Genomic DNA, 24,868 nt, shown 5'->3' with positions numbered 1-24,868 from the left:
ATCAAGATCAAAATTAAATTCAGGACTGGAAAGACAGCTCAGCAGTTAAGAGCACTGGGTGCTCTTCCAGAGGACCCAGGTTTGGGTCCCAGCACACACATGGTAGCTCACAGCCAACTGTATCTCCAGTTCCAAGGGCTCCAACCCTCCTCTGCCCGCCTCAGGAACATGGCTTACAAGATGTGCATGGACACACATGCAAGCAAAACACCCATATACATAAAATAATATTTAAAAACCTAAAAGTTTTTTAATTAAATTCAAAATCTAATAATAGACTTACTATAAAATAATAAAATGTCATAAACCTTTTGTTAGGCTGGTCTTGAACTTCTGATTCCCCTGCCTCAGTCTCCTGAGTACAGAGATTATAGGAATGTACCACCATGCCTGGCAATATTATAAATCTTACTATATACACAGCTGCTCATATGTAAAAACTGTGTATGAGTAATGTGGTAGGAACAATTATGATTCGATGTAATTGAGAAATAAATGTGTTGCTATAGCAACAGTGACACAGTTCAACTAACAGTACTATAATGTCTTATTTATCCTGTACTAACATCAGAGTAGGACATAAGGACTTACTCTAATCCTAAAGACTGGCCTGTAAAGACACACAAGGTATAATGCACTTTGCCTTCCTTAAGATTCTTAGCGTGCTCACCAGTTAGCAGCAGACAAACTCAACACCCAGCATAAAGTCAAATACACTGCAGCAATACCACAAAAGCACACTGAATTTAAAATCAAAGACTAAACAATACTAAATAACACCGATCCTATCAGGGACCTCAGAAACGCGACAACTTTCTGCAATAAACCTCAAACTACTCTACTGTGAGTTCTTGATGCTAAAAAAGCCTACTTAGCTTGCTGTTATGAAGCAAAGCCTTAGGTAAACATAATTTATACCAAGCATGTATTCTGTAAAAATTCATGTTTAAGAAAATCACATAAAAGGGGATTGGAATTGGTACCAGAAGTAGGGTATTGCTGTGTGTATCAGGAATCTTAAAAAGTTCTTATTAATAAAATGAAACCTGAGGCCAGTTATTGGGGTGAATGCGGGAAGATCAGAGAAGCAGAACAAGCCACTGCTTCCTCACCTTGCCAGTTCCTCAGCTGATCCTGTTTCCCCAGACTGGAAGCCTCTCAGTCCTCATCCAGAATGAATCTTAGCTGAACTGCTACTCGAAAGCCTGAAAGCTTAACCAACCTAGTTCCTGGTCCTCACGCCTTATATACCCTTCTGCTTTCTGCCATCACTCCATGGGATTAAAGGCTCACTTTCTGGGATTAAAGGTGTGAGTCACCATGCCTGGCTGTTTCCAATGTGGCCTTGAACTCACAGAGATCCAGAGGGATTTCTGCCTCTGGAATGCTAGGATTAAAGGTGTGAGTGCCACCATTTTCTAGCCTCTGTATCTAGTGGCTGTTCTGTTCTTTGACCCCAGATTAGTTTATTAGGGTGCACAATATTTTGGGGAACACAATACCACCACAGCTGTGACAGACCAAACATACTGTTTGGGGGAGGACTGTGGGAAGGACTTTGGAACTTTGGGCTAGAAAAGCCAATGAGTGTTTGAAGCTTGGCAAGCTTTTCTGTGGGAGCGTGGAAGATAGTATGTTGAGAGCAATGCAAACAATAGAGGCCTGGCCTGTGAAGTTCCAGAGGGAAGTCTGAGAGACCTTTCAAGACTACCAGGCCAGGCAGTGGTGGCACATGCCTTTAATCCCAGCTCTTGGGAGGAAGAGGCAGGTGGGTCTCTGTAAGGCTAGCCTGGTCTACAGAGTGAGTTTCATGACAGAGTCCAAAGCTACAAAGAGAAACCCTATCTCGAAAAACGAAAAATAAAAAAAAAATTAAAAAAAGCTTCTATCAGTTTTTTGGTATTTTGAATTGAGAATCTGTGTCTGGTTAGCTGGAGCTGAAAAAGAGACAAGAACCTCTGAAGTAAAACTTCTGCATCACTGGGACAATGGATGCTGGTCAGCTGGAGCTGAGAAATCAGCAGTGATGAAGAAGAGACCAGCATGAGGTAAAATCTTCTGGGAAATGTTGCCTCAAAGTCAGCACACAGAAGTGGTGTTCCAGGGGTGGCCAAGGTTGTACCTCACAATGGCAGGTGAACTTGGGAAGTGGAAGAGTCACCCAGATAGTTCTGAGGCCTGAAGGGGTCAAGGAGAGCAGCTAAGGCTTGACAGTGTAAGAGTCTAGGAAAGGTCATTGGTGAAGGTGCAGCTCCAGCCGCAGCTGAAGGTCCAGAGGCTGGGCACAATGAAGAGAACCCAGGAGAGGCCACTGATGAAAGTGCGGCCCAGTTGCAGCAGAAGACCTCAGCATTTTGGAGATGCCAGTCCTGTGGGAGGACCACCAAGAACAGCAGCAGCAGTGGAGTAGAACCAGCTGGAGCCTAGAAGACAAGCTGTGTGTGCTGCAGAGGGCGGAGCCAGAGAAGTGAGCCAAACCCTTTGGAGGAGCCCAGAAGATCAGCAGTGGATCCCAGACATTGGATATTGCAGTATTTACACTGAAATTTGGGAGTTTTTAAGTGAGGCTTTAGATTTTTAAAAAAGAGTAGATATTTTTAAAGAGACAACTTCTAAAGTATTTGAATTTATAAGACTGTGGGACTTTTAAATTTGTAAAATGCTTTATATTGTGATTCCTTTATTAATATGTAGTATTGGGGATGAACAAAAAAAGAAAGGTTGTGGTTTAACAGTGATGTGTTTGTGTGTCAAGTTGACAAGTGGTCAGTTATGCTGGCTAGTTTTATGTTAATTTGACACAAGCTATAGTCATCTGAGCGGAGGGAACTTTGATTGAGAAAATGCCTTCATAAGACTGGGCTGTAGGCAAGCCTATGGAGCATTTTCTTAATTAATGACTTATGGGGGAGGGCCTAGCCCATTGTGGGTGGTGCCATCCTTGGACTGGTGGTCCTTGTTTCCATAAGAAAGCTCTAGATCAACATATCACAAATCTCATCCCCCACCCAAAAAAAGAACATATTAACATTGTATTTTCCCAAAGCCAAAATACTTTCCATCCCAAATAACTGCTCCACATTTCTACAGAGTATGTTTTGCCTCCCAAATTACATTACTGCATTGGAATTGTTCAGAACATTCCTGCTTTTAAAAGAATAAATTTAACAAGGAAGTCACTTGAACTAAAGCAAGGCCTGCTTCCAAAGAGCTTTAGCTACTCCAAGTGTGAAGTCCAAGGTCTACTATTTGTAAAGGGGATTTGCTCCACATATTTCAAGTGACCCAAATCATTGGCCATAAAGTCTAAAATCAGGATACTTTTTCTAATATTCCACTAGCTAGTTTACTTGTTTCTCAGCCTTTAGACTAAGATCAAGTGTAGCTAATATTCTTAACCAAAAATAAAAAAGAAAGAACTAGGAAAAAAAGAAAAAAAAAGTTAACTAGCATAAAAGTTGCTTTCATTTACAAATTTCAAGTGATCAAACTACAGATATAACAATACTAACAATTTTGCATACTAACTCTTATTTTCCTTAATGGACACTTACTTTGCTTTAATCAAAACTACAATATGTCTTTGTTTCCTGAAACATCCTCTAAAGCAGACAGAAAAGCTTTAGATCTTTAAGACATGCTGTTGGTAATGGGAAAGCCAGCTCTAAAGTCTGTATCAGTTTGTGTGCATGCATTCAAACAGGTTTGTAGGAATCCATCAAAATAAAGAGTTAAGTCTTCAAATAATATGTTTGGAGTCTGGAGACGTGGCTCAGTGATTAAGAACGGGTTCTGCTCTTGCAGAGGATCTGAGTTTGGTACCCACTACACACACAAGCTGTGCAGGTGGCTCCCACCTATCTGGAACTCCAGATCCAGGGACAATCTGAAACCTCTGACCTCCGTGGGCACTTGCACCCATATGCACACACACACACACACACACACACACACACACACACACAATTAAAAATAAAATAAATATTTTAAAAAGCACAGTATTTAACCTCTGTAGAGTCTCCAAGTTTCTGCAAGTGGCAGGGAAATGCTTGGCTAGGTCTTTCATTTCTTCTGAGATTGAGTTCAACTGTTTCTTCATCTCACTAGGTAGGCTTTCCTCTGCTAGAAAAAAAAATACTATTAATATTCAAATTAAAAAGCTGAGATTTTATTTAATCACATCATAATATGTATTAGTACCCAGATTTTCATGTGTTCCCTACAATGAATTCCAACAAAACACTTTCTTTCTTTTTTTTTTTTTTTTTTTGGAGACAGGGTTTCTCTTATGTAGCTTTGGAGCCTTTCCTGGAACTCACTCTGTAGCTCAGACTGGCCTCGAACTCACAGAGATCTGCCTGCCTCTGCCTCCCAAGTGCTGGGATTAAAGGCATGCACCACCACTGCCCGGCAAACACTTCCTTCTTGAATCCTAAATCACTTTCTTCACTTCCATTTTCAAACTTCTTTTTCAAAATTTCCTATTTGAAATTTAGAGTAAATTCCAAACTCAAAGTTTACTGACCTAGACAGAAGGAGAAAAGAAGTGAGATTCTAAACTCACTTAACACAGTTTCTAATTCCGAAATCAATATAACACCATGTGAATTGGGATTTAGCACTGTTAAAAAACCTTGCCCAAGAGTCACTCTTCATAGCCTTAATTAGTCATCAGCAAAATACAATTTGAGCCTTTCTAATCTGTGGCCACCTTCCAAACTCTCAATGTCATTCCATTTGATGTGACATTCTGTGTCAAGGGTAAGAAGCCTGTCTTATGTTTGTTTGTTTGTTTGTTTGTTTGTTTGTTTGCTTGCTTGCTTGGTTGGTTGGTTGGTTGGTTGGTTGGTTGGTTGGTTGGTTGGTTTCTTTTTGAGACAGGGTTTCTCTGTGTGGCCCTGACTGTCTTGGGACTCGCTCTGTAGACCAGGCTGGCCTCGGAGCCCTACCTCTACCTCCTCAGTGCTGAAACTAAAGACTTGCACCACCACAGCTTGGGATGTAGATATGGCTTAGCTGTAAGAGCACTGGCTGCTCTCCTTTCTGAAGCCATCTCCTTGGCTAGAATTTCTTTACCATTTTATCTATCCCTCAAACAGCCCAGGCTCTCCTGAAGCACATGACATAAGATCACAAACCTTGCTATTCCAGAATGCCAGTCATCTTGTGACATCACATCCTTTTATTCATGACGACTAAGTTTATTTATTTGTTAACTGTCTCTCCCTCCACTACTATTTCTGTGATCATCCCTAGTGATTTTTATACCCACAGAGATGCTCCATCCAATTTTGGACCTTGTATCCTCGATTCTTCCATTTCCAACAATCTTTTCCTCATCTAATCTGAGCCACTCATTCCCATAATCAGACCCCTGACCTCAAAACTACCCAATAAAACCACCGCGGCTCTACAATCTTTCAGTTATGACCATTTTACACTCCAAATACAAACATCCTCTTTCCAGAATGCTTTCCCCGACTCAGTATGTTAATTAACACTTCAGAATGAAGCCTACTGGCTCTGCCTTTTCCCCACCCATACACCATCTACTCTCTCCACCATGTTTTCCTTTCCTTTCTTAGCCACACTAGTGTCCATTCCTTGGACTCTCAACTTCTTTCTTCTTTACCCACCTCCATGGAACTTAACGTGGCACAATTCCTACTCAGCTTCTTTAGCTAACTAACGCCCAAGTTAAATAAAATAACTTGAAAATAAAACAAAGTGATAATGGCCAATTTCACTGTAAACTCATGACACAGACCCCACGTTTCTACTCTTAAGATTACAATTTTGTACCCTTTCTTTCTCTTTTAAGCTTCCAATACCTGCTGCTCATCCTCAAATTCTCTGCCCCTAATTCCAGCTCAGCATTCCCCTCTCAGCAGCATAGCGTCCATTGGGAAGGCTATGACGTTCTCAACATGAATTGTTGATTTGAATCCCCACCTCCTTCAAGTCCTCAGAAGTTTCAAGTGGCTGACAGCTCCTTCCTGTTTAAAGCACTTCCTTTGTCTCCTTCACTGATGTCCCTTCTCAATTCTCTTTGCTGCCCGTTCGTTTTCTAGACACCAGTGTGACCTTCAAGCTGATGCCTCTTCTGTTCTTGATTGCACTCACTCCGGATTTGACCTCTTCCGGTTTCCCCACTTGCAGGACATTCTACATCTCTAAGGCCAACTTCCGCTGTGAAATCTGGACTTACTTTTCCAGTCAGGCTCTTGGGTAGCTTCAGTGAGAAATATCTCCACAGGCTCAGGCATTAGAACACTTGATGCCCCTTTGCTGGCTCCACTTGGGAGGGTTAAGAGGTGTAGCCTTCCTGGAGGAAGCATGTCACTGGGGGAGGCTTTGAGAATGAATAGCTTCACCCTACTACCTCTCTCTGCTTTGAGACTGCTGTTCAAGATGTGATCTAATGGTTTCCTGCCCCCACTGCCATGCCTACTGCTTTATGTCACACCTCTGTCCTGCCACATCCCTCTAGAACTGTAAGCCAAAATGAACTCCACTCCTTAAGGCTACCTTTGCTCATGGTGTTTTATCACAGTAACAGAAAGCACTAAGATAGAAATGTTCATGGGTATCAAAACCTCCTAGAGTTTTGCAGTTCCAATGCTGCAATCTGGACTTGTCTCACCAAAACCCACTCTTCATATAATCTTGCACTCTACCTGACTCTGCCAGTCATCAGGTAATTCATCAAAATACCCTAGCCGTCCTAGCAGTCTCTTTTTCTCACCCATTATAAAGAATTGACCTAAAATTTCTGCACAGTCTATGTCTTCAAAATATCTACTGCATCTATACTTCTTATTGACTCTACTAACCTTAATGCAATTATCGTCCACTCCAGGACAATTAAAACACCTTCCTAACTCCCTGTCTAACTTCCTCATCCTCTTACAGCAGTGAGAAAAAAAAAAAAAAACATTTTAAGATAAAATCTGAATCATTTTATCCTGCTGCTCCACACCCCCTAAGCTAAGGGTTTCAAGTTGGCCATCACTGGGTTTTTGTTCTGTTTGTTTGTTTATTTGTTTTCATACAGAACATGAAGTCGGATTCACAACATAGGATGCCCTAACTGACCTGACCCAAGCTTCTTTTCCAGACTGTTGGCTACAAATCTCCCTCATGCTCATTTCTCTTTGGTTGTACTCACTGTCCCTTACCCAAGGAAAGCAGTTACCATCAGTGGCTTTGTATTTCCATCTAAGCACTCACAACTCTTCCTTTAGACAGCCATATAGCATTTTTCCATGCTTGTCAAATGAAATCAATACACAATAAACTCTGATATGTAATAAACACTAGACAAATCTGTGTTATATGAGCAATGACTACTCCCTTTCTGAATTGAGTTTCTAAAAAATATTATTTATATGCTCTTAAAATCATATTCCTTAGATCTAGCTTTCTCCATGTAATATGATTGATACAATTTTAGTATGATTTCTATGAAATCAGAGTAATATGATTGATACAATTTTAGTATGATTTCTACCCACATCATTATACTATTCAATTCTTTTCTTGCTAAGTTTATAATATATTTAGACCACCAAAGCCTCTGGACCCTTTTTGTTCTAAAAGTATACCCTCTGTTTGGAATTCTCTTTTGTCACACAAAACACCAATACTACTAAAGGATTAGAAGTAGAGTAGAGAAGGCTACGAATGATGGCCAACTAATGGTTAATTATACAAATGATGGCCAACTATGGTTAATAAACAGTTGATAACACCCTCCTCTTTCAAATATTCCTCCCTTGGCTTTCTGCACACAGTACGTCCTCATTTCCTTCCACACCTAGGGCAACTCCTGTAGTGTCCCCTCCACCACGCAAGGATTAGACACCAAGAGTTCCCTGGGCCCCTTAGTCCTAGCGTTTTATCACAAATAAACTGTCCTCTGAGGCACAACCTACAGATCTAGGCATTCACAGACCACCACCCTCTTACTATCTGAGATGTCTCCCCCCCTTAACATATCTAAAAACAACTGTCACACTTCACCCCTAAACCTTGCTCTTCTTTTCCCAGGGTTTTAATCTGTCATGCTGCCCAAACCTGGGAGGACCCTTGGCACATGACTGCATTACATCAGATTCTGTTGACTCTACTTCTCTGTAGAGAGCTGCCTGCAGCCGCGCCTCAAAGATGGCGCTGGCTTCTGCCTTCCACCCTCCCGATGGTGAGTGCTCTCTGTGATAAACAACTCCTTATTTGACTAAGGCTAAAGATTTGGCTTGCTTCTGAGCACCTGGACCTATCCGCAGTACCCATGTGGCAGATTGGGGTTGGCTGCCCAGAAGCTATTTAGGTTGTGGGTTGGCTTTCCCTGGGGTCAGAAGTCAGAAGATTGTTTCAAGGTTCCTGAATAAACTGCTGAAAGAAGAGCTCGGTGTTTCGTCTTCCTTGCTGGTCAAGGCGGACGCGACACTTCTCCATTAAATGGATTTTGAAGCTGTTAAACCTTGACACAAATAACCAATTTAAGTTACCATTTCTTCTCTCTCAAATCAAAGGATTTGACCCACAGTGCATTTTCCTTCTTTATGGCTCCTTTTGTTAGTTTGTTCGTTTTATGCCTCAGCTTGTTTTGTTGGTTTGTTTTAAATACAGTGCATTTTCACTCCCGTGTTTAAAACCCTCAAGAGCTTCTGTTTGCTCTTCAGAAGGAACGTAAAGTCTCTAGCATAGCCTGTCTCCTTGCCTTTTTCTGCTTCTCCTACAGGACACTGTCACAGTCAATAGTTTACCACACTGCACAAGCTACAGATACTTCACCTCACACTCTGTACCTGTCTATCCTTTTCCCTTCTGCCTTGGCCAGCAAACGTCTGCTCCTATTTCAGGTATTAGCTCACGCATCGCCTTTTCCAGGAAACATTTTCAAATACCAATGAATATGTAAATCATGTTGTCACTCAGACAGTTTTCAATTTCAAAGCATTTCAGATTACGTATTAGGAATGTTCAATCTTTGTAACCATTCTCTCTGGCCATCTGCAGAGGTGCTTTGTACATTTTTGCCCCTTTAATACTCACAACTAATCCATGACATAGATAGTTTGCTATTATCCACTTGACAAGCATGAGGAAAGAGACAAGATGGCTAAGATTCCACCACTGGCCTATGTAGCAACAAAGCTACTACTTATCGCCCTACCTGCTTGCCTCCTTCTGCAATCATGACCCCATCAAAACATCTCACAAGACAATGAAGCTGAATGAAGAAAACAGCAGCTCAAACTAGAACACTCTAGCACATCTCATACACACTAACGTGCTGTGTATAGAGGAAGTTGGTTGCCTCCCTGATGTTATCAAAGACAGTAAGTATCAAGTCTATGGGACTGAAGAGTAGCAACCCTACAAAAAGAAGGTTTAAGCCCTACTCTCCCACAGGGAAAGTATCTAAAACTCCAATCCTTAATCCTGATGCATTTCACTGTCACTGGCAATACTGTTCAGGCATTTAAGTAGCAGCATAATACTTTGCAAAGACACATTGACTTTTTGAAACAAATCACACAAAACAGGAAACTCACATTTTACCTTTTATTTTAGGCCACAACATACCTTTATTTAGAGCAAACACGTGTACAGTATCACCCAAATTCATTAATTTTTGATAGATGATAAGACCAGCCTATAAAAAAGCAACAGAAAAACAAAGTACAAGTTAAAGATAACCAAAATAAAAATATGTGTCACCTCTCTAGCAAAATCTACAAGAATGATTTCCAAGACTATCCTAGATTCCAGTATGTACAGATTATAAATATGAAAATAAATCTAAGAAGAGCAGCAACTAAATTTGGAAGCAATTTTTCTAAATTTCCACATTTTAAATATAAATATAGGGAATAAGGCTAATTTAAATATAGAAAGCCTGTGATTTTTCTTATTCAGAATTGCTTATATTCAAAATACATCATCAAACCATTTGTGCCTGCTAAGCCTAAGCCTTTCATGATTTCAGTAAGTTCACATTCTTTTACACAGAAATTGGACTTCACTATGGCTTTATGACAGTGAACAGAATGACCACTACACAATCCATTAATTGGTACTTTCTAATGAACATGGAGGATTTCACCTGATGTATTCCTAAACAATTTTGATGCCAAACTAAAATAAAATATTTTAACTAATGACACAATCACAGTACAATTTCTCTAAAGCAATTCAGTACGAGGAATAAAAATGACATCGTAATTAGAGGTCTTTAAATACATACATAAGCATCAGTAGCTGCATACAGTTTCTGGTCATCAGTGAGGGGGAAATTACTCCAATTGCTACAGCGGATGGACTTGTCCTTCAAAAGCTGTTTTCCTAAGACGTGTTTAACCAGACCATTGAGGCTCCAAGTTTCCACACACTTCAGCTGGAAGTCATGAAAAGGTAATAGACCAAACATTCTCCTTTAATGTCAGTTATTCCTAAGAACCACCAAATGACCCGACCACAAATTAAACCAGAAAAGTACCAAAATAAACAAACTTCCCATCACTAAAACCTCATTTATAGTCTACATTATGAATTTAACTCCAAGGTCCCCTAATGTGTAGATTAAAATGTTTAAACATTAATGATATTGTTCCTAGAAAGTAGTTGAAAGGGTTAGAATGCTTTTGACTTCCTGGCCAAATGAATACTTGGCTAAGGGGAGAACTTAAATATTTCATTTATTATTAATATTGGAAATTTAGGTGAAGGTGTGAAAGGTCAAACTGATGCTCGAAGCTCTGTATCAAGAGCTGCCCTGTGGTCACCTTTACACAGGCAATGCTATGGGAATAAATCTCTTTGAAACACAATACTCAAGTGTGCAAATGCATGAGAGAAGTGAGAGCTGGCAGTAGAGATGGAGGAACACTGGCCTAGGCAACTGTGTACACTGAGACAACAAATCACTAGGTTTTCATTATTGTGCTTTGAACTTCTGAATGGCCACCAAAATCAACATATAGCTTACATTACATATTTGGGGGGCAGGAACCCATTTATATGGAAAACGCACATTCTGTGAAACACAGGTTACCGTGTTTATTAAAATAATACATATATTATTTCTACCTTTTCATTGGCAATATCCGTCAACTCCACAAAACTCTCCAATTTGATGTCAAAATCACGCAGAAGTTTCCACTGGTCTCCTTCAATTCCAACACCTGCCTTCTTAATTGATTTATTTTCTAGTAACATTTTCAATCCCTGGGGGAAAACTAAAACATTCAATGATTATTTCCATAACCCTGTTAAGTATAATGGATTTATTATTCTTATGCATATTACATGTATGTTAAGCTGATGTTTATATTAAACTTAAATTTAGAATCACATTCACCTTAACTGTTTCTTTTCTTCTTTAATGCGAAGAGTCCTGACTAAAAATTGACTAGAAAAAATGAGTTTGAATGCCACTCTATTAACAGTAACACTGTATTAGTCCTGGTCATTTAGACCTCTTAACTTCACTTCTCTATTCTCTAACACAGGAAAATGATATAAAGGTCAGGTAAGATACAAATACTTCAGTAAATATAAGATCATGAGAGGAAGCCTGTTAGTGAAAGAACTTAATTTTACAGGAAGAAGGTTGATACATTATTATTGTCGGCCATATAAAAATGGCACAGAGACACCAACCTGACATAGAAGAGATGTGAAACAGGTAACATTTGCTCTCAGCCACACACAACTGGATCACGGCAACTCTGCTTCGTTTCCCTTGTTTGTATACAGGTGGCCATTCCATGTCAAATCCGATCACATCGCCGTCAGAGAGACGCATGCTATCAAAGGGAAATTTGTGTGGATTGACTGCATGGTTTTTGACGGTTTTATTTTGTTACTTTTCCATAGCTAATAACATCCTTCACAAATTAAAGGACAAACCAAAGACTGGTGAGCATATCTGTGACATATACAACTTTTAGTAAACAGCCAGAAAATATTAAAAGGTCTTTATAAAGTCTTTAAGAAGACTTCTGTCTTAGTCATTTTCCTATTGCTGTTAAGAGACACCATGACCAAGGCAACTCTTATAAAAAGAAAACATTTAATTGGGGCTGGTTTACAGTTCAGAGATTTAGTCCATTGTCATCATGGTAGGGAGCATTTTTTTTTACCTAATGAGTCTCTTGCATATATATTTTGGTTTCCAATTTTGTGTTCTTATGAGATTCCTATGTGTGAAAGTATGTGTCTCTGCATCTCTGTGTTTCCTGTGTTTTTACTTTGGCTCTTTCTTTTTCTGGTGAGGTGGAGAGAACTTGGAATGAGTTGGGGGAGGGGAAGCTATGACCAGACTATGTTGTATTTAAAACATCTATTTTCAATAACAAAAAAATAATAATAATAAAAGAAAAAAACACATCTAAAATTTAAAATTCACAGGGGAGGTTAAACAGTAGATCAAACACTGCAGAAGAAATAAGTGATTAACATGGACATAGCAAAAGAACTATTCAAACTGAAGCATAAAGAAAAAAGAGAAAAAAACTTAAAAGAAATAGTATCAAGCAATTCAACTGCAGAATAGACAATCTTTTTCAGGAGAGTAGGAGGCTATCCAGGAACTGGCATAATTTCAGTTTGCTCTCTACCCCTTTGCTCTCTACCACATTACAGACACAGTACAAAGGTCCCTTTCAGATGTCAATCCGTTCTCTGGGACTCTATAGCCTCCAAAACTGTAAGGAATAAATTTACTTATATGTTTGTCAGGCCATGGAATTTTGTTATAGTCTCAAAAAATGAACCAAGACAGGCAACTATTAAAAGTACCAACAGTAATTTCTAATGCTCTTTTGACCATTTGGGGCAACTATCACTAACTAAACAGAATGGCCTGAGAGAGCTCTGCAGTTGAGAGCACTGGCCGAGGGCCTAGGTTTGATTCCCAGCACCCACATGGCAGATCACAACTGTCTCCAGTTTAATCTCCAGTTTAAGGGGCTCCAAAGCCCTCTTCTGGCCTCTGTGGATCTGCATACATGTATACAAACATTTATCAGACCAGGCATCCAAACACATTGTAAAAGTTAAAATAAAAATAAAATTTTAATAAAACACAGACTCATAACCATCACTTAATATGTTGATGTTTTAGTAAGATACAAAAATACAGTTAGAGGTTAATTAATATTTTCATTTTTCCCTAAATTAGTAAATGGTGTGTTCAATAATTTCCTGTACATTACATCTCAAGCACTAAAACAAACAAAACTTATCTAATGAAGCAGAAAAGATCACTAATTAACAAATAGGCACCTTACTAATTTAATTTGTGAGTTTATTTTGTACTTAAAAAGTAGAATACAACTTAGCTATGATATAAAAATACTTCTAAAATACACTTTCATTGTAAAACTAGGCACTCATAAATATCACCCGCTATTTCTTACAAGTATCTTTTAAGAGTCTAAATTTAATGACAAGAACTTTAGATCCCTTACCTGATATCTTCAGACAGGAAAGAGCAATCGCTGGCTTCATAACTGTAAACGATGGATCCAGTGAATTCTAAGAATGGGAGATCATCTTCCAGAACACTCTTCTGAATACATGCCTTGAGTTAAGCACAATTCAAAACAGGCACAAATAAACATACAGTAGATAATAAGTCTTCACTGAAATAATAAAGTCCATTGAAGAAATTTATAGCATTTAGTTTTACATTTTAGAATAAGAAGCCATAGGTCAGTTTAACAAAAGCAAAGCTGTAAAATTATTTTTCCATTCCATTCTATTTTCAAACTTCTTATTTTCATAAAATCACTTAATTTATTTGTTTTTTCCTGATAATTGTATTAACATCCTAGATGCAATAATGTGGCCTTAAAATGCTGGTGGCGAATTACCAGATCTTAAGTCTCCAAGGACTTGAACTATTTTAACCAAAAATTCACCACCATTGATATTGTCTAAATTATTATATGAATTGGAACAAATCAACAACATCAATCATGAAAACTAGATACAGAAAAAGAAAAATATATTAGGGATTTTCATTTTATAAAACTGACTTAAAATTGAGTCCCTTTTACCTTTCGACAACTGATTCATTCACACAACAGAAAGTTTTTCCTAAACAATGACCTGATGCTTAAAAGCAATGGGATGACTCACTGCACAGTCAAATTCAAACAAAATTTCCCATCTGAACAAATAATCAATGAACAGTTACCTTCTTTTCTTCTGCAGCACATCTTGCTTTCAGTGCGGACATCCATTCAGGAAATTTCCTCTGCAGTGAAGTGGCTTCCATTGTATTTTAGTTCATCTTTGAAATACCCTAGTTGCAAATTCCGACAATATCTATGGATAAATGTGACAAATATTTGACAGGAAACTCAGAGATAGCCCCCACGTATAGGACTGAAAAATGAAGCCAACGTACATAGTTAGTATAAGATGTAACACCTAGACTCAAGAACAGAACTTGAACTACAAAGAAACAAATGTAGTAATTCAAGTTTACTAACTATGCATTATTTCTTCCTTTTAAAATAAACTAGCCATTTTAAATGAGTTCTATGGTTGTAGCAGTTTCAAAATTCTAATATGCTATGGCTTTGTTCCTTCAAAAGAATAACTTTTATCTCATTTATGAAGATAATCCTTGAATATATGAAGTACCACATTTTTTCAGCATCTTTGATTTTCTACAGAATCATCTCTCCTAAGGTCTAAGTTGACTGAGCACAACTGTTAGATTTACTCACAAATCTACTTGAAGATCCAGTTCTGAAGACATAACAGCTCTCCCATAGTAAAGACTTTGACTATGTGCTTAGCTGAGGAAGTGAGAGGCACCCTAAAAAGAAAGAGTTTCTTGGAGGATCTTTTTTTTTTTTTTTCTGGAACTGAGGACCAAACCCAGGGCCTCCTAGGCAAGTGCTCTACCACTGAGCTAAATCCCCAACCCCTCTTGGAGGATCTTTATCTTAATCTGTTACTAATTTTGAGGACTCTCTAGAATATAATCCAGATTTCAAGCATGAAAACTCCTAATACATTATTTTTAATAATAAAATGAATCTATACTCCTACTTGATTTTTACTAAACTAGGGGAGTAAATTCCTCAAGCCTTGAGTTAGGTTCCTATTACCGGAATGTCATGTGGGGAGTAGAGTTTTAAATACATTGGTGAAGAGTCACCTGATGAAATATGCAGAAGTGAAGCAATCACAGCAACCACTTAAGATTTAGGGGCAGCCTACTAGACTTGGCGCTATTAAACAATATAAAGGAATTTTTCTGCCTTTTGTTAGTTCTGTGAGAATTACACACAGAGTGTTTTGATCATATTCATTCCTCTCCCCACCTCTTCCCAGACCCACCCCATTCCCTACCCATCAACTCTAATGTACTAAGACAAACTCATGTAAACATACGTACTTTATAAACCTAAAGCATCTTTTAACTGCTAGTGGTTAAGTACCTATTTGCCAAAATGTCAAAGCCCCTGACAGCAGTCAAAAGTTGGTGACAAATTACAGATGTATGACCTGTTAAAGATGTATGACCTATTCATGTTCTATTGGTATACAGACAATTAGGTTCCATTGTGGCATTTTTCAAGAAAATTTTGACTTCGTTATTTCTCTTCTCACACTCCTTCTCCCCGACCTCTCCCTGTTCCCTGACTCCCCACTCCTTGAGCCCTGCTACCACAGTAGCCTGCCTTCTGCTTTCAGGCTTTGTTGGCTAGATTTTTGTCAAGCTGGCACAGCCAGAGGTACCTGAGAAAAGGGAAACATAATTGAGAAAAGGCCAGTCTGATAAGACTGGCCTGTGGGCAATTTCTTACTTAGTTATAGACTGAGGGGGCATTTTCTTACTTAGTTATAGATGTGGACTCGGGGTTTGCTTTTATTTGACTATCGCAGTGCCCTGGTCTTCCCTCTTGGAGTAAGAAAGTTACTTATTTTGAGTTTAGAGCAAACCCAGTTAAGAGACCTTGGGTATTTTAAAGAGACTTTGTAATTTTAGAGGAACTTTGGATATTTTAAAGAGACTTAACTTTTAAAGTTTTTGAATTCTTAAAGAATATAGAACTTTTGGGCTGGAGAGATGGCTCAGCCGTTAAAGGGTAGGCTCACAACCAAAAATATAAGAATAGAGAACTTTTAAAGATATTTATGCATTATATTGTGATATTAATATGAGATCTTGAGGATGAACAAGAAGGGAAAGGTTATGTTTTAATAGTAAGGTATTGGTGTGTCAGGTTGACAAGGGGTCAATTGTCCTGGCTAGTTTATTGTCAACATGACACAAGCTAGAGTTATTTAGGAAGACGGACTCTCAATTGAGAAAATGCCAGGCGATGGTGGTGCACGCCTTGAATCCCAGCACTCGGGAGGCAGAGCCAGGCGGATCTCTGTGAGTTCAAGGCCAACCGGGTCTACAGAGAGAGATCCAGGACAGGCACCAAAGCTACACAGAGAAACCCTGTCAAAAAAAAAAAAAAAAAAAAAAATGATGGCCTGTAAGAAAGCACGTGAGGCATTTGATTAACAAATGATTGATGTGGGAGAGCCTAGTCAGTTGTGGGTGGTGTCGTCTCTGAGCAGGTGGTCCTGGGTGGATAAGAAAGCAGGCTGAGCAAGCCATAAGGGGCAAACTAGTCAGCAGTGTTCCTCCATGGCCTCTCCTTCAGTTCCTGCCTTGAGAACCTGCCGACTCTGCTTAGTAAAGGAGTGTGAACTGAGAGTTGGAAATTATACCCTTTTCTACCCCGAGTTGCTTTTGGTGATGGTGCTTTATCACAGCAATGGAAACCCTAACTAAGACAATGCCCCATGTGACCTTTTGCCCTCTGCCCCTTCTCGGCATTTCCTGTCCCCCTTTCATGGTCCCTACCTACATAGTTTTAGACTCTCTCTCCACTCTCATGTCCACAATTTACATACTCGCTATGGTGAAAAGAACAGCAATAAACCGTTAAGCAAGTACCTCTAGGGTACACTAAACAATCTTTGAGGCATATTCCCAGGAATAGCACAGCTGGGTTGTATATAAGTTCTATTTTTAACTTTTTAATAACCCACTGAGCCCAATGACTGCTGCCTATATGTGTATGAGTGTGGGGCCATCCCCTGGAACATGGGCAACCTACCAATGGCCACACTCCCAAAGAAAAATTACTCTCTCTCTCCCATCAGGAGCCATCAATTCCCAGCATCGCCTCACTAGGAGTGAGCCCCAGTTAGTGTCTCCCCTATTTATACATTCTAAAACTCTGAGTGGCTTGATCTTCTGTAGGTCATATGCAGGTAAACACAAGCTTCTATGAACTGATCAGTGAAACATCTCTGTCATGAGCAGAAGACAGGATCTCATAGCACACACACCCCAATATGGCCTGTTAGTAAAGTATATCAGTATAGAGTTAGAAAATAAGTCTGTGCTGCACTCAGAGTGGATCACTGGCAAAATATCAGAGAACTAATTCAGCAAATGACCTTTACAAAAGTGATGTAAGTAATTCAGCACAACGTTGAAGCCAAAATAGACCTCAGTAACTAATCTGCAGATGGGAAACACTAGGATCATTTTAATTTGAAATACCTATTTACGTACAAAATTGGGTCTAGATACTACCAGGTAAAGAATTTAGAAGTAAATTTGCTTTCAAAACCATTATCTTGGGGCTAGAAAGATGACCTGGCAGTTAAGAGTTCCTACTCCTCTTACAGAGGACCCACTTCCAACACCCTAGTTGGGCAGCTCACAACTGCCTGTGACTAACAGAGGAATCTAAGGGCACTAGTAATCAATCTGTCTGTCTGTCTGTCTCTCTCTCTCTCTCTTTCTCTCTCTCTCATGCACACATACACACATTCACAAGACACACACACACACATCTGCACATGGATGCTTTCATAAAATATCTAATAAGAATGTAACTTCTGGTAAAAGCCTGGGGGTTTTTTTTTATGTATTTTGTTTCATGTTAGCTAATTTTTCTGTATTGTTCCAAGGCGGTTTCCTTTGAGACTGGTCTTGAACCCACAATCTTCGTGTGTTATCTTCCTGGGTGGTGGGATTATAGGTATGCACCACCATGACCAGATGTTTTTATATATTAGTTGCAAAATGTGCCTCATGATAGCTAATTTAGTAGACTTTTTGTTTAGGAATGGTAGAACTAGCAAATAAACGTTAATCAATTACTTGTTAAAATTATAAATTATGAGGGGCTGGAGAGATAGCTCAGTGGTTAAGAACACTGAATGCTCTTCCAGAGGACCTGAGTTCAGTTCCCAGCACCCACATGGCAGCTCAAAACTGTATGTAACGCCAGTTCCAGGGGACTCAAAACCCATGGCAAAACACTAATGCACATAAAATAAAAATTAAGAAAAAAAAATTATAAATTATGTGTCAAAAAATACACCTTAAGAGATTCTATCTGACAGCAATGAGATGGTTAAGAGAAGTTGTCAGGTATCATTTCTAGTTTAGCCAATAAAAATCATACCAGTAAGCTTTCAAATTTAATTCAGAACAAACAAAAACTGGCCAGCTTTACATGTGACATCTCTATCACACCCCAGGCCAAGTCCCAGGGATCGCTGCAGAGGAGGGGGCAGAAAGATTGCTGACAGAACCATTGCCTGCATGAACTCACAGAGGCTGTGGCTGCATGCACAAGACCTGCAAAACAAGCCAGCCAAATCCCAGCATGAATAGGGAGGGGCTTGTAAAGCCCCACCCACTGCTAAAAAGCTCCTGTCAACTGAGGCTGCTGGGGGAACAAGATTAAGGATGCAGTCCCTGACAGGCAGTGGTCCTAAACATCTTAGGTGTCCCTAAATCCATGCATACAGAGGCAGCAAAAGGAAACTCAGTGTGTTTAAGAATGAAAGGAAGAGAGGAAGAAAGAGAGAGTGAGATGGAAACAGAGAGAGAGAGAGAGAGACGGAAAGAGACAGAGAAGAGGAAAAGAAAAAGAAAAAAAGAGCACATGAAAATGGGAGGGAAATGGGGGAAGGGTAGGCTTTGGAGGGAGAATGAAGGCTAGATTTGATCAAAAGACATTATATGCATAATGAAATTATCAATTTAAAATGTAAAAAAGAGTTAAGCTCACATTCCAAACTAGTTAAGAAGGGGTAGCTTTTTAATTACTTGAATTTTAAGCTATACTCCAACCCACCCTGCAGCAAGAGCTCAGGGGCATGTTTTCTCCATTTAGAACTGAGCCATCTTCTAGAGACCCAACACTTAATGCCAGTCTCAAAAGGAAGTTGGGTTTCATCAGATGAGCTGAGAGATTTCTTTGTTCCTTAAACCTTTAGCTAAGGTAAGGAAATGAATGCCTTCTGTTAACATGGTAATTGCCTTGGCTGACTGCTTGAGGGCTAAACTAAATAAGACACCCCAATGTTTTCTAACAGCATCAAAAAGGGGAGCAACTGTTAATTAAGTTAAACGACCAATATCATTTCTAGTATAAGATAAAATTGTTACTAAATAACATTAATAACTAATATACAATTATTCAACAACACTTAACTGATAGGCAGTTAAACTGCTTAATGTGAAAATTGTTTCCATAATTACCTAAGATGGTTCAATTTTATTTTGGTAGTAGAAATTCTCATTTCTTAAAAAGAAAAAAAATGTAAAAATGTTTATTACTCTGAAATCTGCTAACCAAATGTTAGGGGAAAGTAGTTGTATATTTATGCTATAATTTTAATTTCTCACTATGGATTGTTATGAAATTTTACTATGGCCAATCAGTTCACAGTGAGTCTGAAAAAGAAGACCATATGAACATCACTGTGCACCAAAGAAGAGAAGCTGACATTGTCAAGGACTGCTGAGGTGCTGAAGATTTGAACGTAAAGAAGCAAGGAGGCAATGTGGAAGGGAACCGGCTCTGACCTTGGTTTGTGTCAAGAAAATGAGTGCAAAACTGAAAAGACAGAGTAAGATGGGCCTTTCAATGTCACATAAGGATTATTTCATTATGGGACACACTTGAACCATTTCCTCACAACTTAATAACTCATAGTCTATGATGGTATGCGTTAGCTTCTAAATTTTTGTCTAGTAAAAGTATAACAGAAGTCTGTCCCATGCCAAAAAACAACCTAAAAGTCTAGTGATCTCACCCACACATCTCATTCTATATTGCTTTCTACCTGTCTATATAATCTTCAGCTTTCTGAAACAATTTCATTATACTGATTCTCATTCATGAACTGAATACATGTGGTGTGTTTATTCTATGTATGTGTAAGGATCTATGTTAGAAAGTTATGGTTTGGGGGCTGGAGAGATGGCTCAGTGGTTAAGAGCACTGGCTGCTCTTCCAGAGGACCTGGGTTCAATTCCCAGCACCCACATGGCAGCTCACAATTTTCTGTAACTCCAGTTCCAGGGGACCTGACACCCTCACACAAACATACACACAGGCAAAAAAATCAATGCATATAAAATAAAAATAAAATAAAATAAAATAAAAATAAACAATTTTTAAAAATTATGCTTTGACATATGATCACATAGTATTAATGTGACCTTGAGCAAGCCACTGTTTTCCTAAAATCTCATTTCCTCATCTGCAAAATATAATTATATTCCTGTTGTAATGTTAGTCATTTTACTGTATCTCATAATTTTAGGGTTGGTGGTGGTTTTGTATTTAGTTTAATTTTCAGAGCAGGAAATTAAACCTATGAAAGCATATGTTAGCCCAGCACCCTAACACTAAGCCCAGCCCACATACTATTAGTTTTACTGACCACACTGCTAATAAGATAAATACCAATAAAAATGATGTCAGATTTTTTTAAGGTGTGCGCTACCATCAAGGTGGGTTGTTTTGTTTTGTTTTTGGTTTGGTTAGTTGGTTGGTTTTGGTTTGTTGTTGAGTTGTTGTTTGTTTATTTTTTTGAGACAGGGTTTCTTTCTGTAGTCTGGCTGTCCTGGAACTCACTGTTGTAGACCAGGCTGGCTTTGAGTTCACAGAGATCCTCCTGCCTCTGCCTCCCAAGTGCTGGGATTAAAGGCATATGCCACCACTGTCTAGCCATGATGTCAGATTTTTTAAAACTATAATTATACTTGAGTTGGGTTTGGTTTTGTTTTGGGTTTCTGTATTTTGTTTTGTTTTTGTATGCCTGCTTCTGAGACAATGTCTTGCTATGTAAACCCAGACTGGCTTCAAACTCATGACCTTCCTTCCAGCCTCCACTTCCAAAGGGCTGCAATGAAAGGCATGTGCTGCCATGCCCATCATGCATTGGAACACTGCTGAATAGTGATGGCCTTTTACTGTTCTCCTGACTCATCTCCTGTAGTACACTGAGATCTCTTGGAAGGACTGAGAGTCTATGAGTACAGGATTCCAGGCAAATTCTGTGGGTAAGTCCCAGGCAGATTGCTGCTATCTTTGTGTAACACTGTTTGTGAAGAGTCAGGGCAACAGAAGACAGACTGTTTTGGGAGAATAAAGAGGAGCATTGGGAATCATGAGAGGTGTCAGGAAAAGAGAAAAAACATGGAAAAACAGAAAAGCCATGCAGAGAAAAGTAGAAACAGCCCACAGCTCCAATCTGAGCTTCCTGGGAAACCAGGTGGCAGGGAAACCAAAGATGTAACCACCAAGTAAGAAATGCCACCTTGTGACAAAAGAATTGCATTCCTAACCAAGAAAAAACCCACAGTACTCTCAAGCCTTAAGCCCAACAAGGGGATTTGGTATGACAGAGACCATTGTGGGTAGGCTAATGCTGAAGAAGAAATTCATTACATTGCTCCCCATACTTCAGAGTTCTGCAGCCAAGTGACTCTTGAGGAGGCAGGAGCATCCTATTATTTAAGAATGAGATACTCTTAGGTCCTAAAACTGGAGTAATTGCTGGTCAAAGAACCAGAGGACACCATACCATAATATCTGGGTGGAAAAGAACAAGAGAAGCAGACATGGAAACAAACAAATCAGACACAGACTGGACCCACTCAGTTTAAGCAGCAAGTAACCAAGACTAGGAGAGCTCTGTGGATAGGTATATTTCAAGCCCTATAAGATTACAATAACCATCAAAATCATTCTTTAAAATAAAGGGGGGGGGGGCCGGGCAGTGGTGGTACACGCTTTTAATCCCAGCACTCGGGCGGCAGAGGTAGGCGGATCTCTGTGAGTTCGAGGCCAGCCTGGTCTCCAAAGCGAGTTCCAGGAAAGGCGCAAAGCTACACAGACAAACCCTGTCTCGAAAAACCAAAAAAATAAAATAAAATAAAGGGGGAGGAAACACCTTCAATAATATGCATAAACTAAAGTAACTATACCAGCATTGCAAAGATAAGGAATACAACATACAACAACATACAAAAGAAGAAAAAGATATATACAAGCACAAGTTCAGATAATTAAATACCAATAAACAAATAAAAGTTAGGGAAGAATAAAACATTATTAACCCAGTAAACAAACAAGTGTCTAAAATGAAGAATGGAGAAATTTACTTTCAATAATAACTCTAAACACAAATAATCTTAGCTCTCTAATTAAAACATACAGAATCAATGAAGGAATTTAGCTCAGTAAATAAGAGTGCCTGCCAAGCATACACAAGGTCCTGGATTTGATCTTCCACACTGGGGGTGGGGGCGTAGAATATAACTGCTTTCTGTCTGCAAGAAACTCATCTCACCAGCAAATATATGCCTAGACTTAAATAAGTGCAAGGATGGAGAAACAATATTCTAAGCAAACAGAAACCAAAATCAAACAGGAACAGCTATGTTCACATCTGACAAAGCAGACTTCAAGTCAAAATTAAAAGGCATAAAGAAGGTCACTACATAGTAACATAGAAAGACGTCTACCAAGAAGATAGGAATATATATATATATATATATATATATATATATATATATATGGCATACCAACATGCAAAGTCACATGAAACACACATACACACACACACACACACACACACACACACACACACACACACACACACACACAACAGGATATAATGGGGATAAGTAGATCCAGATCCAAATTGGGTAACTTTAATACCCAACTCTTGTCAATAGACAGATAATTCAGACCAAAAAATCAGCAAACAGAGAAACTGAAACACAGATCAAATGAACAGACTTCTATAGATATTTCAACCAACAGCTAAGGAATACACATTTTCTTCAATAGCCCAAGGAGCTAGCTTCAAAATAAATCACATTTTAGACTCTGTGGTGGTTTGAAAGAAAATGACCCTCAAAAGGAGTGGCACTATTAGGAGGTATGGCTTTGTTGGAGTGGGTGTGGCCTTGTTGGAGGAAGTGTGTCACTGTAGAGGTGGGTTTTAGGGTCTCATATATGCTCAAACCACATTCAGTGTCTCAGACAACTTCCTGTTGCCTATGAGTCAAGATGTAAGAACTCTCAGCCCCCTCTCTAGCACCATGTCTGCCTACATCCTGCCTTGCTTCCCACCATGACAGTGATAGACTAAACCTCTGAACTGTAAATGAGTCACCACAATTAAATGTTTTCCTTTATAAGAGTTGTCATGGTCATGGTGTCTCTTCACAGTACTAGAAACCCTAAGACAGACCCCAAATTTGCATGAATAAATAACAAAACAACTGAAATAACTCAGATAATGGAAGAAAACTACAACTGAATAGCAAAACAAACTACAGAAACTATACAAGCATGTGGATATTGAATAATATTTTTGAATGAACAGTAGGTCACTGAAATTAGGGAGAATGTAAATTAGTGCAGCTACTATGGAAAATGCTATAGAGGTTCCTCAAAAAAACTAAAAATAGAACTAATATACAGTGTAGTTCTACCACTCTTGAAAACATACCTGAAGGAATGAGAGTCAACATGTAATAGACTGTACAGTTATATGTATCACAATATTCATAGTAGCCAAATTATGGAATCATAATAGATATTTATAAACAACTAAATGGATAAAGAATATATGATGATCCTAGCTTGCTTCTCTGTTGCTGGGATAAAACACTGACCAAAGCAACCTGAAAGGGGAAAGGGTTTCTTTTCTTTGCCTTATAGGATACAGTCCATTATCAAGGGAAGCCAAGGCAGGACCCTAAAAGCAGGAACCCAAGGAGAGACCGTGGAGGAATGTTGCCTACTGCCTTGCTCCCTCTGACTTGCTCAGTCTGCTTTCTTATATACCAGAGGACCACCTGACCAGAGTTGGCACCACCCAGTGAACTGAGCCTTCCCACATCAATCATGAATCAAGAAAATGTTCCACAGACAAATCTGATAGAAACAGTTCCTCCAACTAAGGTTCCCTCTTCCTAAGTAATTACAATTTGTGTCAAGATGACAAAAACTTAGAGCTGGAGCAAAGAATGGATCAGCCGTTGAGATCACTTGCTGTTCTTGCTGAGGACCTGGGTTCAGTTCTCAGCATCCATATGGTAGCTTCAAAATCATCTCTAACTCCAATTCCAGGAGATCCAGCATCCTCTTCTGATGTGTCTGGGTACCAGGCAGGCATATAAAATGCAAATAAATCTTAAGCAGGGTGTGGTGGAATATACCTTTAATTCCAGCACTTGGGAGGCAGAAGCTGGTAGATCTCTACGAGTTCAAAGCCAGTCTGGCCTACATAGTGATTCTGGGCCAGCCAAGGGTTACATTAAGTGAGACCCTCTATCTAAATAAATAACAAAAAACTAACTAGCACAGTGGCCAATATACATATAATGGGGTATAATTCAATCACAAAAAAAAAACAACAAAATCATGACATTTGAAGGAAAATGGATAGAACAGGACATCATGGTGTAAAGCTCAGAGAAGACAAATATCATATGTTTCTGTCA

At 39.0% G+C, this 24,868-nt stretch overlaps 1 protein-coding gene across 4 annotated transcripts in view; it reads right to left on the bottom strand.

The window, feature by feature from the left end:
* Wrn (WRN RecQ like helicase) overlaps positions 1-24,868 on the bottom strand; it is a 118,106-nt gene that overhangs the window by 81,389 nt on the left and 11,849 nt on the right. For 2 of the 4 annotated variants that reach the window (XM_015992785.3, XM_076553533.1), the window contains 7 exons: positions 14,210-14,340; positions 13,479-13,591; positions 11,668-11,813; positions 11,095-11,243; positions 10,253-10,402; positions 9,592-9,661; positions 4,008-4,122 (listed from right to left, as the gene is read on the bottom strand). In XM_015992785.3, coding sequence (XP_015848271.1) covers positions 4,008-4,122; positions 9,592-9,661; positions 10,253-10,402; positions 11,095-11,243; positions 11,668-11,813; positions 13,479-13,591; positions 14,210-14,290 — 824 coding nt within the window. In that variant the 5' untranslated portion in view covers positions 14,291-14,340. Of the gene's footprint in view, positions 1-4,007; positions 4,123-9,591; positions 9,662-10,252; positions 10,403-11,094; positions 11,244-11,667; positions 11,814-13,478; positions 13,592-14,209; positions 14,341-14,747; positions 14,835-24,868 lie in introns of those variants that run through there. The other 2 variants (XM_076553534.1, XM_015992787.3) reach the window with 2 other exon arrangements.

This window comes from Peromyscus maniculatus, chromosome 17 (assembly GCF_049852395.1).
Source record: "Peromyscus maniculatus bairdii isolate BWxNUB_F1_BW_parent chromosome 17, HU_Pman_BW_mat_3.1, whole genome shotgun sequence".
Taxonomy (NCBI): domain Eukaryota; kingdom Metazoa; phylum Chordata; class Mammalia; order Rodentia; family Cricetidae; genus Peromyscus; species Peromyscus maniculatus.
The sequence above is the reverse complement of the archived record's forward strand: the minus strand, read 5'-3'. Positions and strand labels throughout refer to the sequence as shown.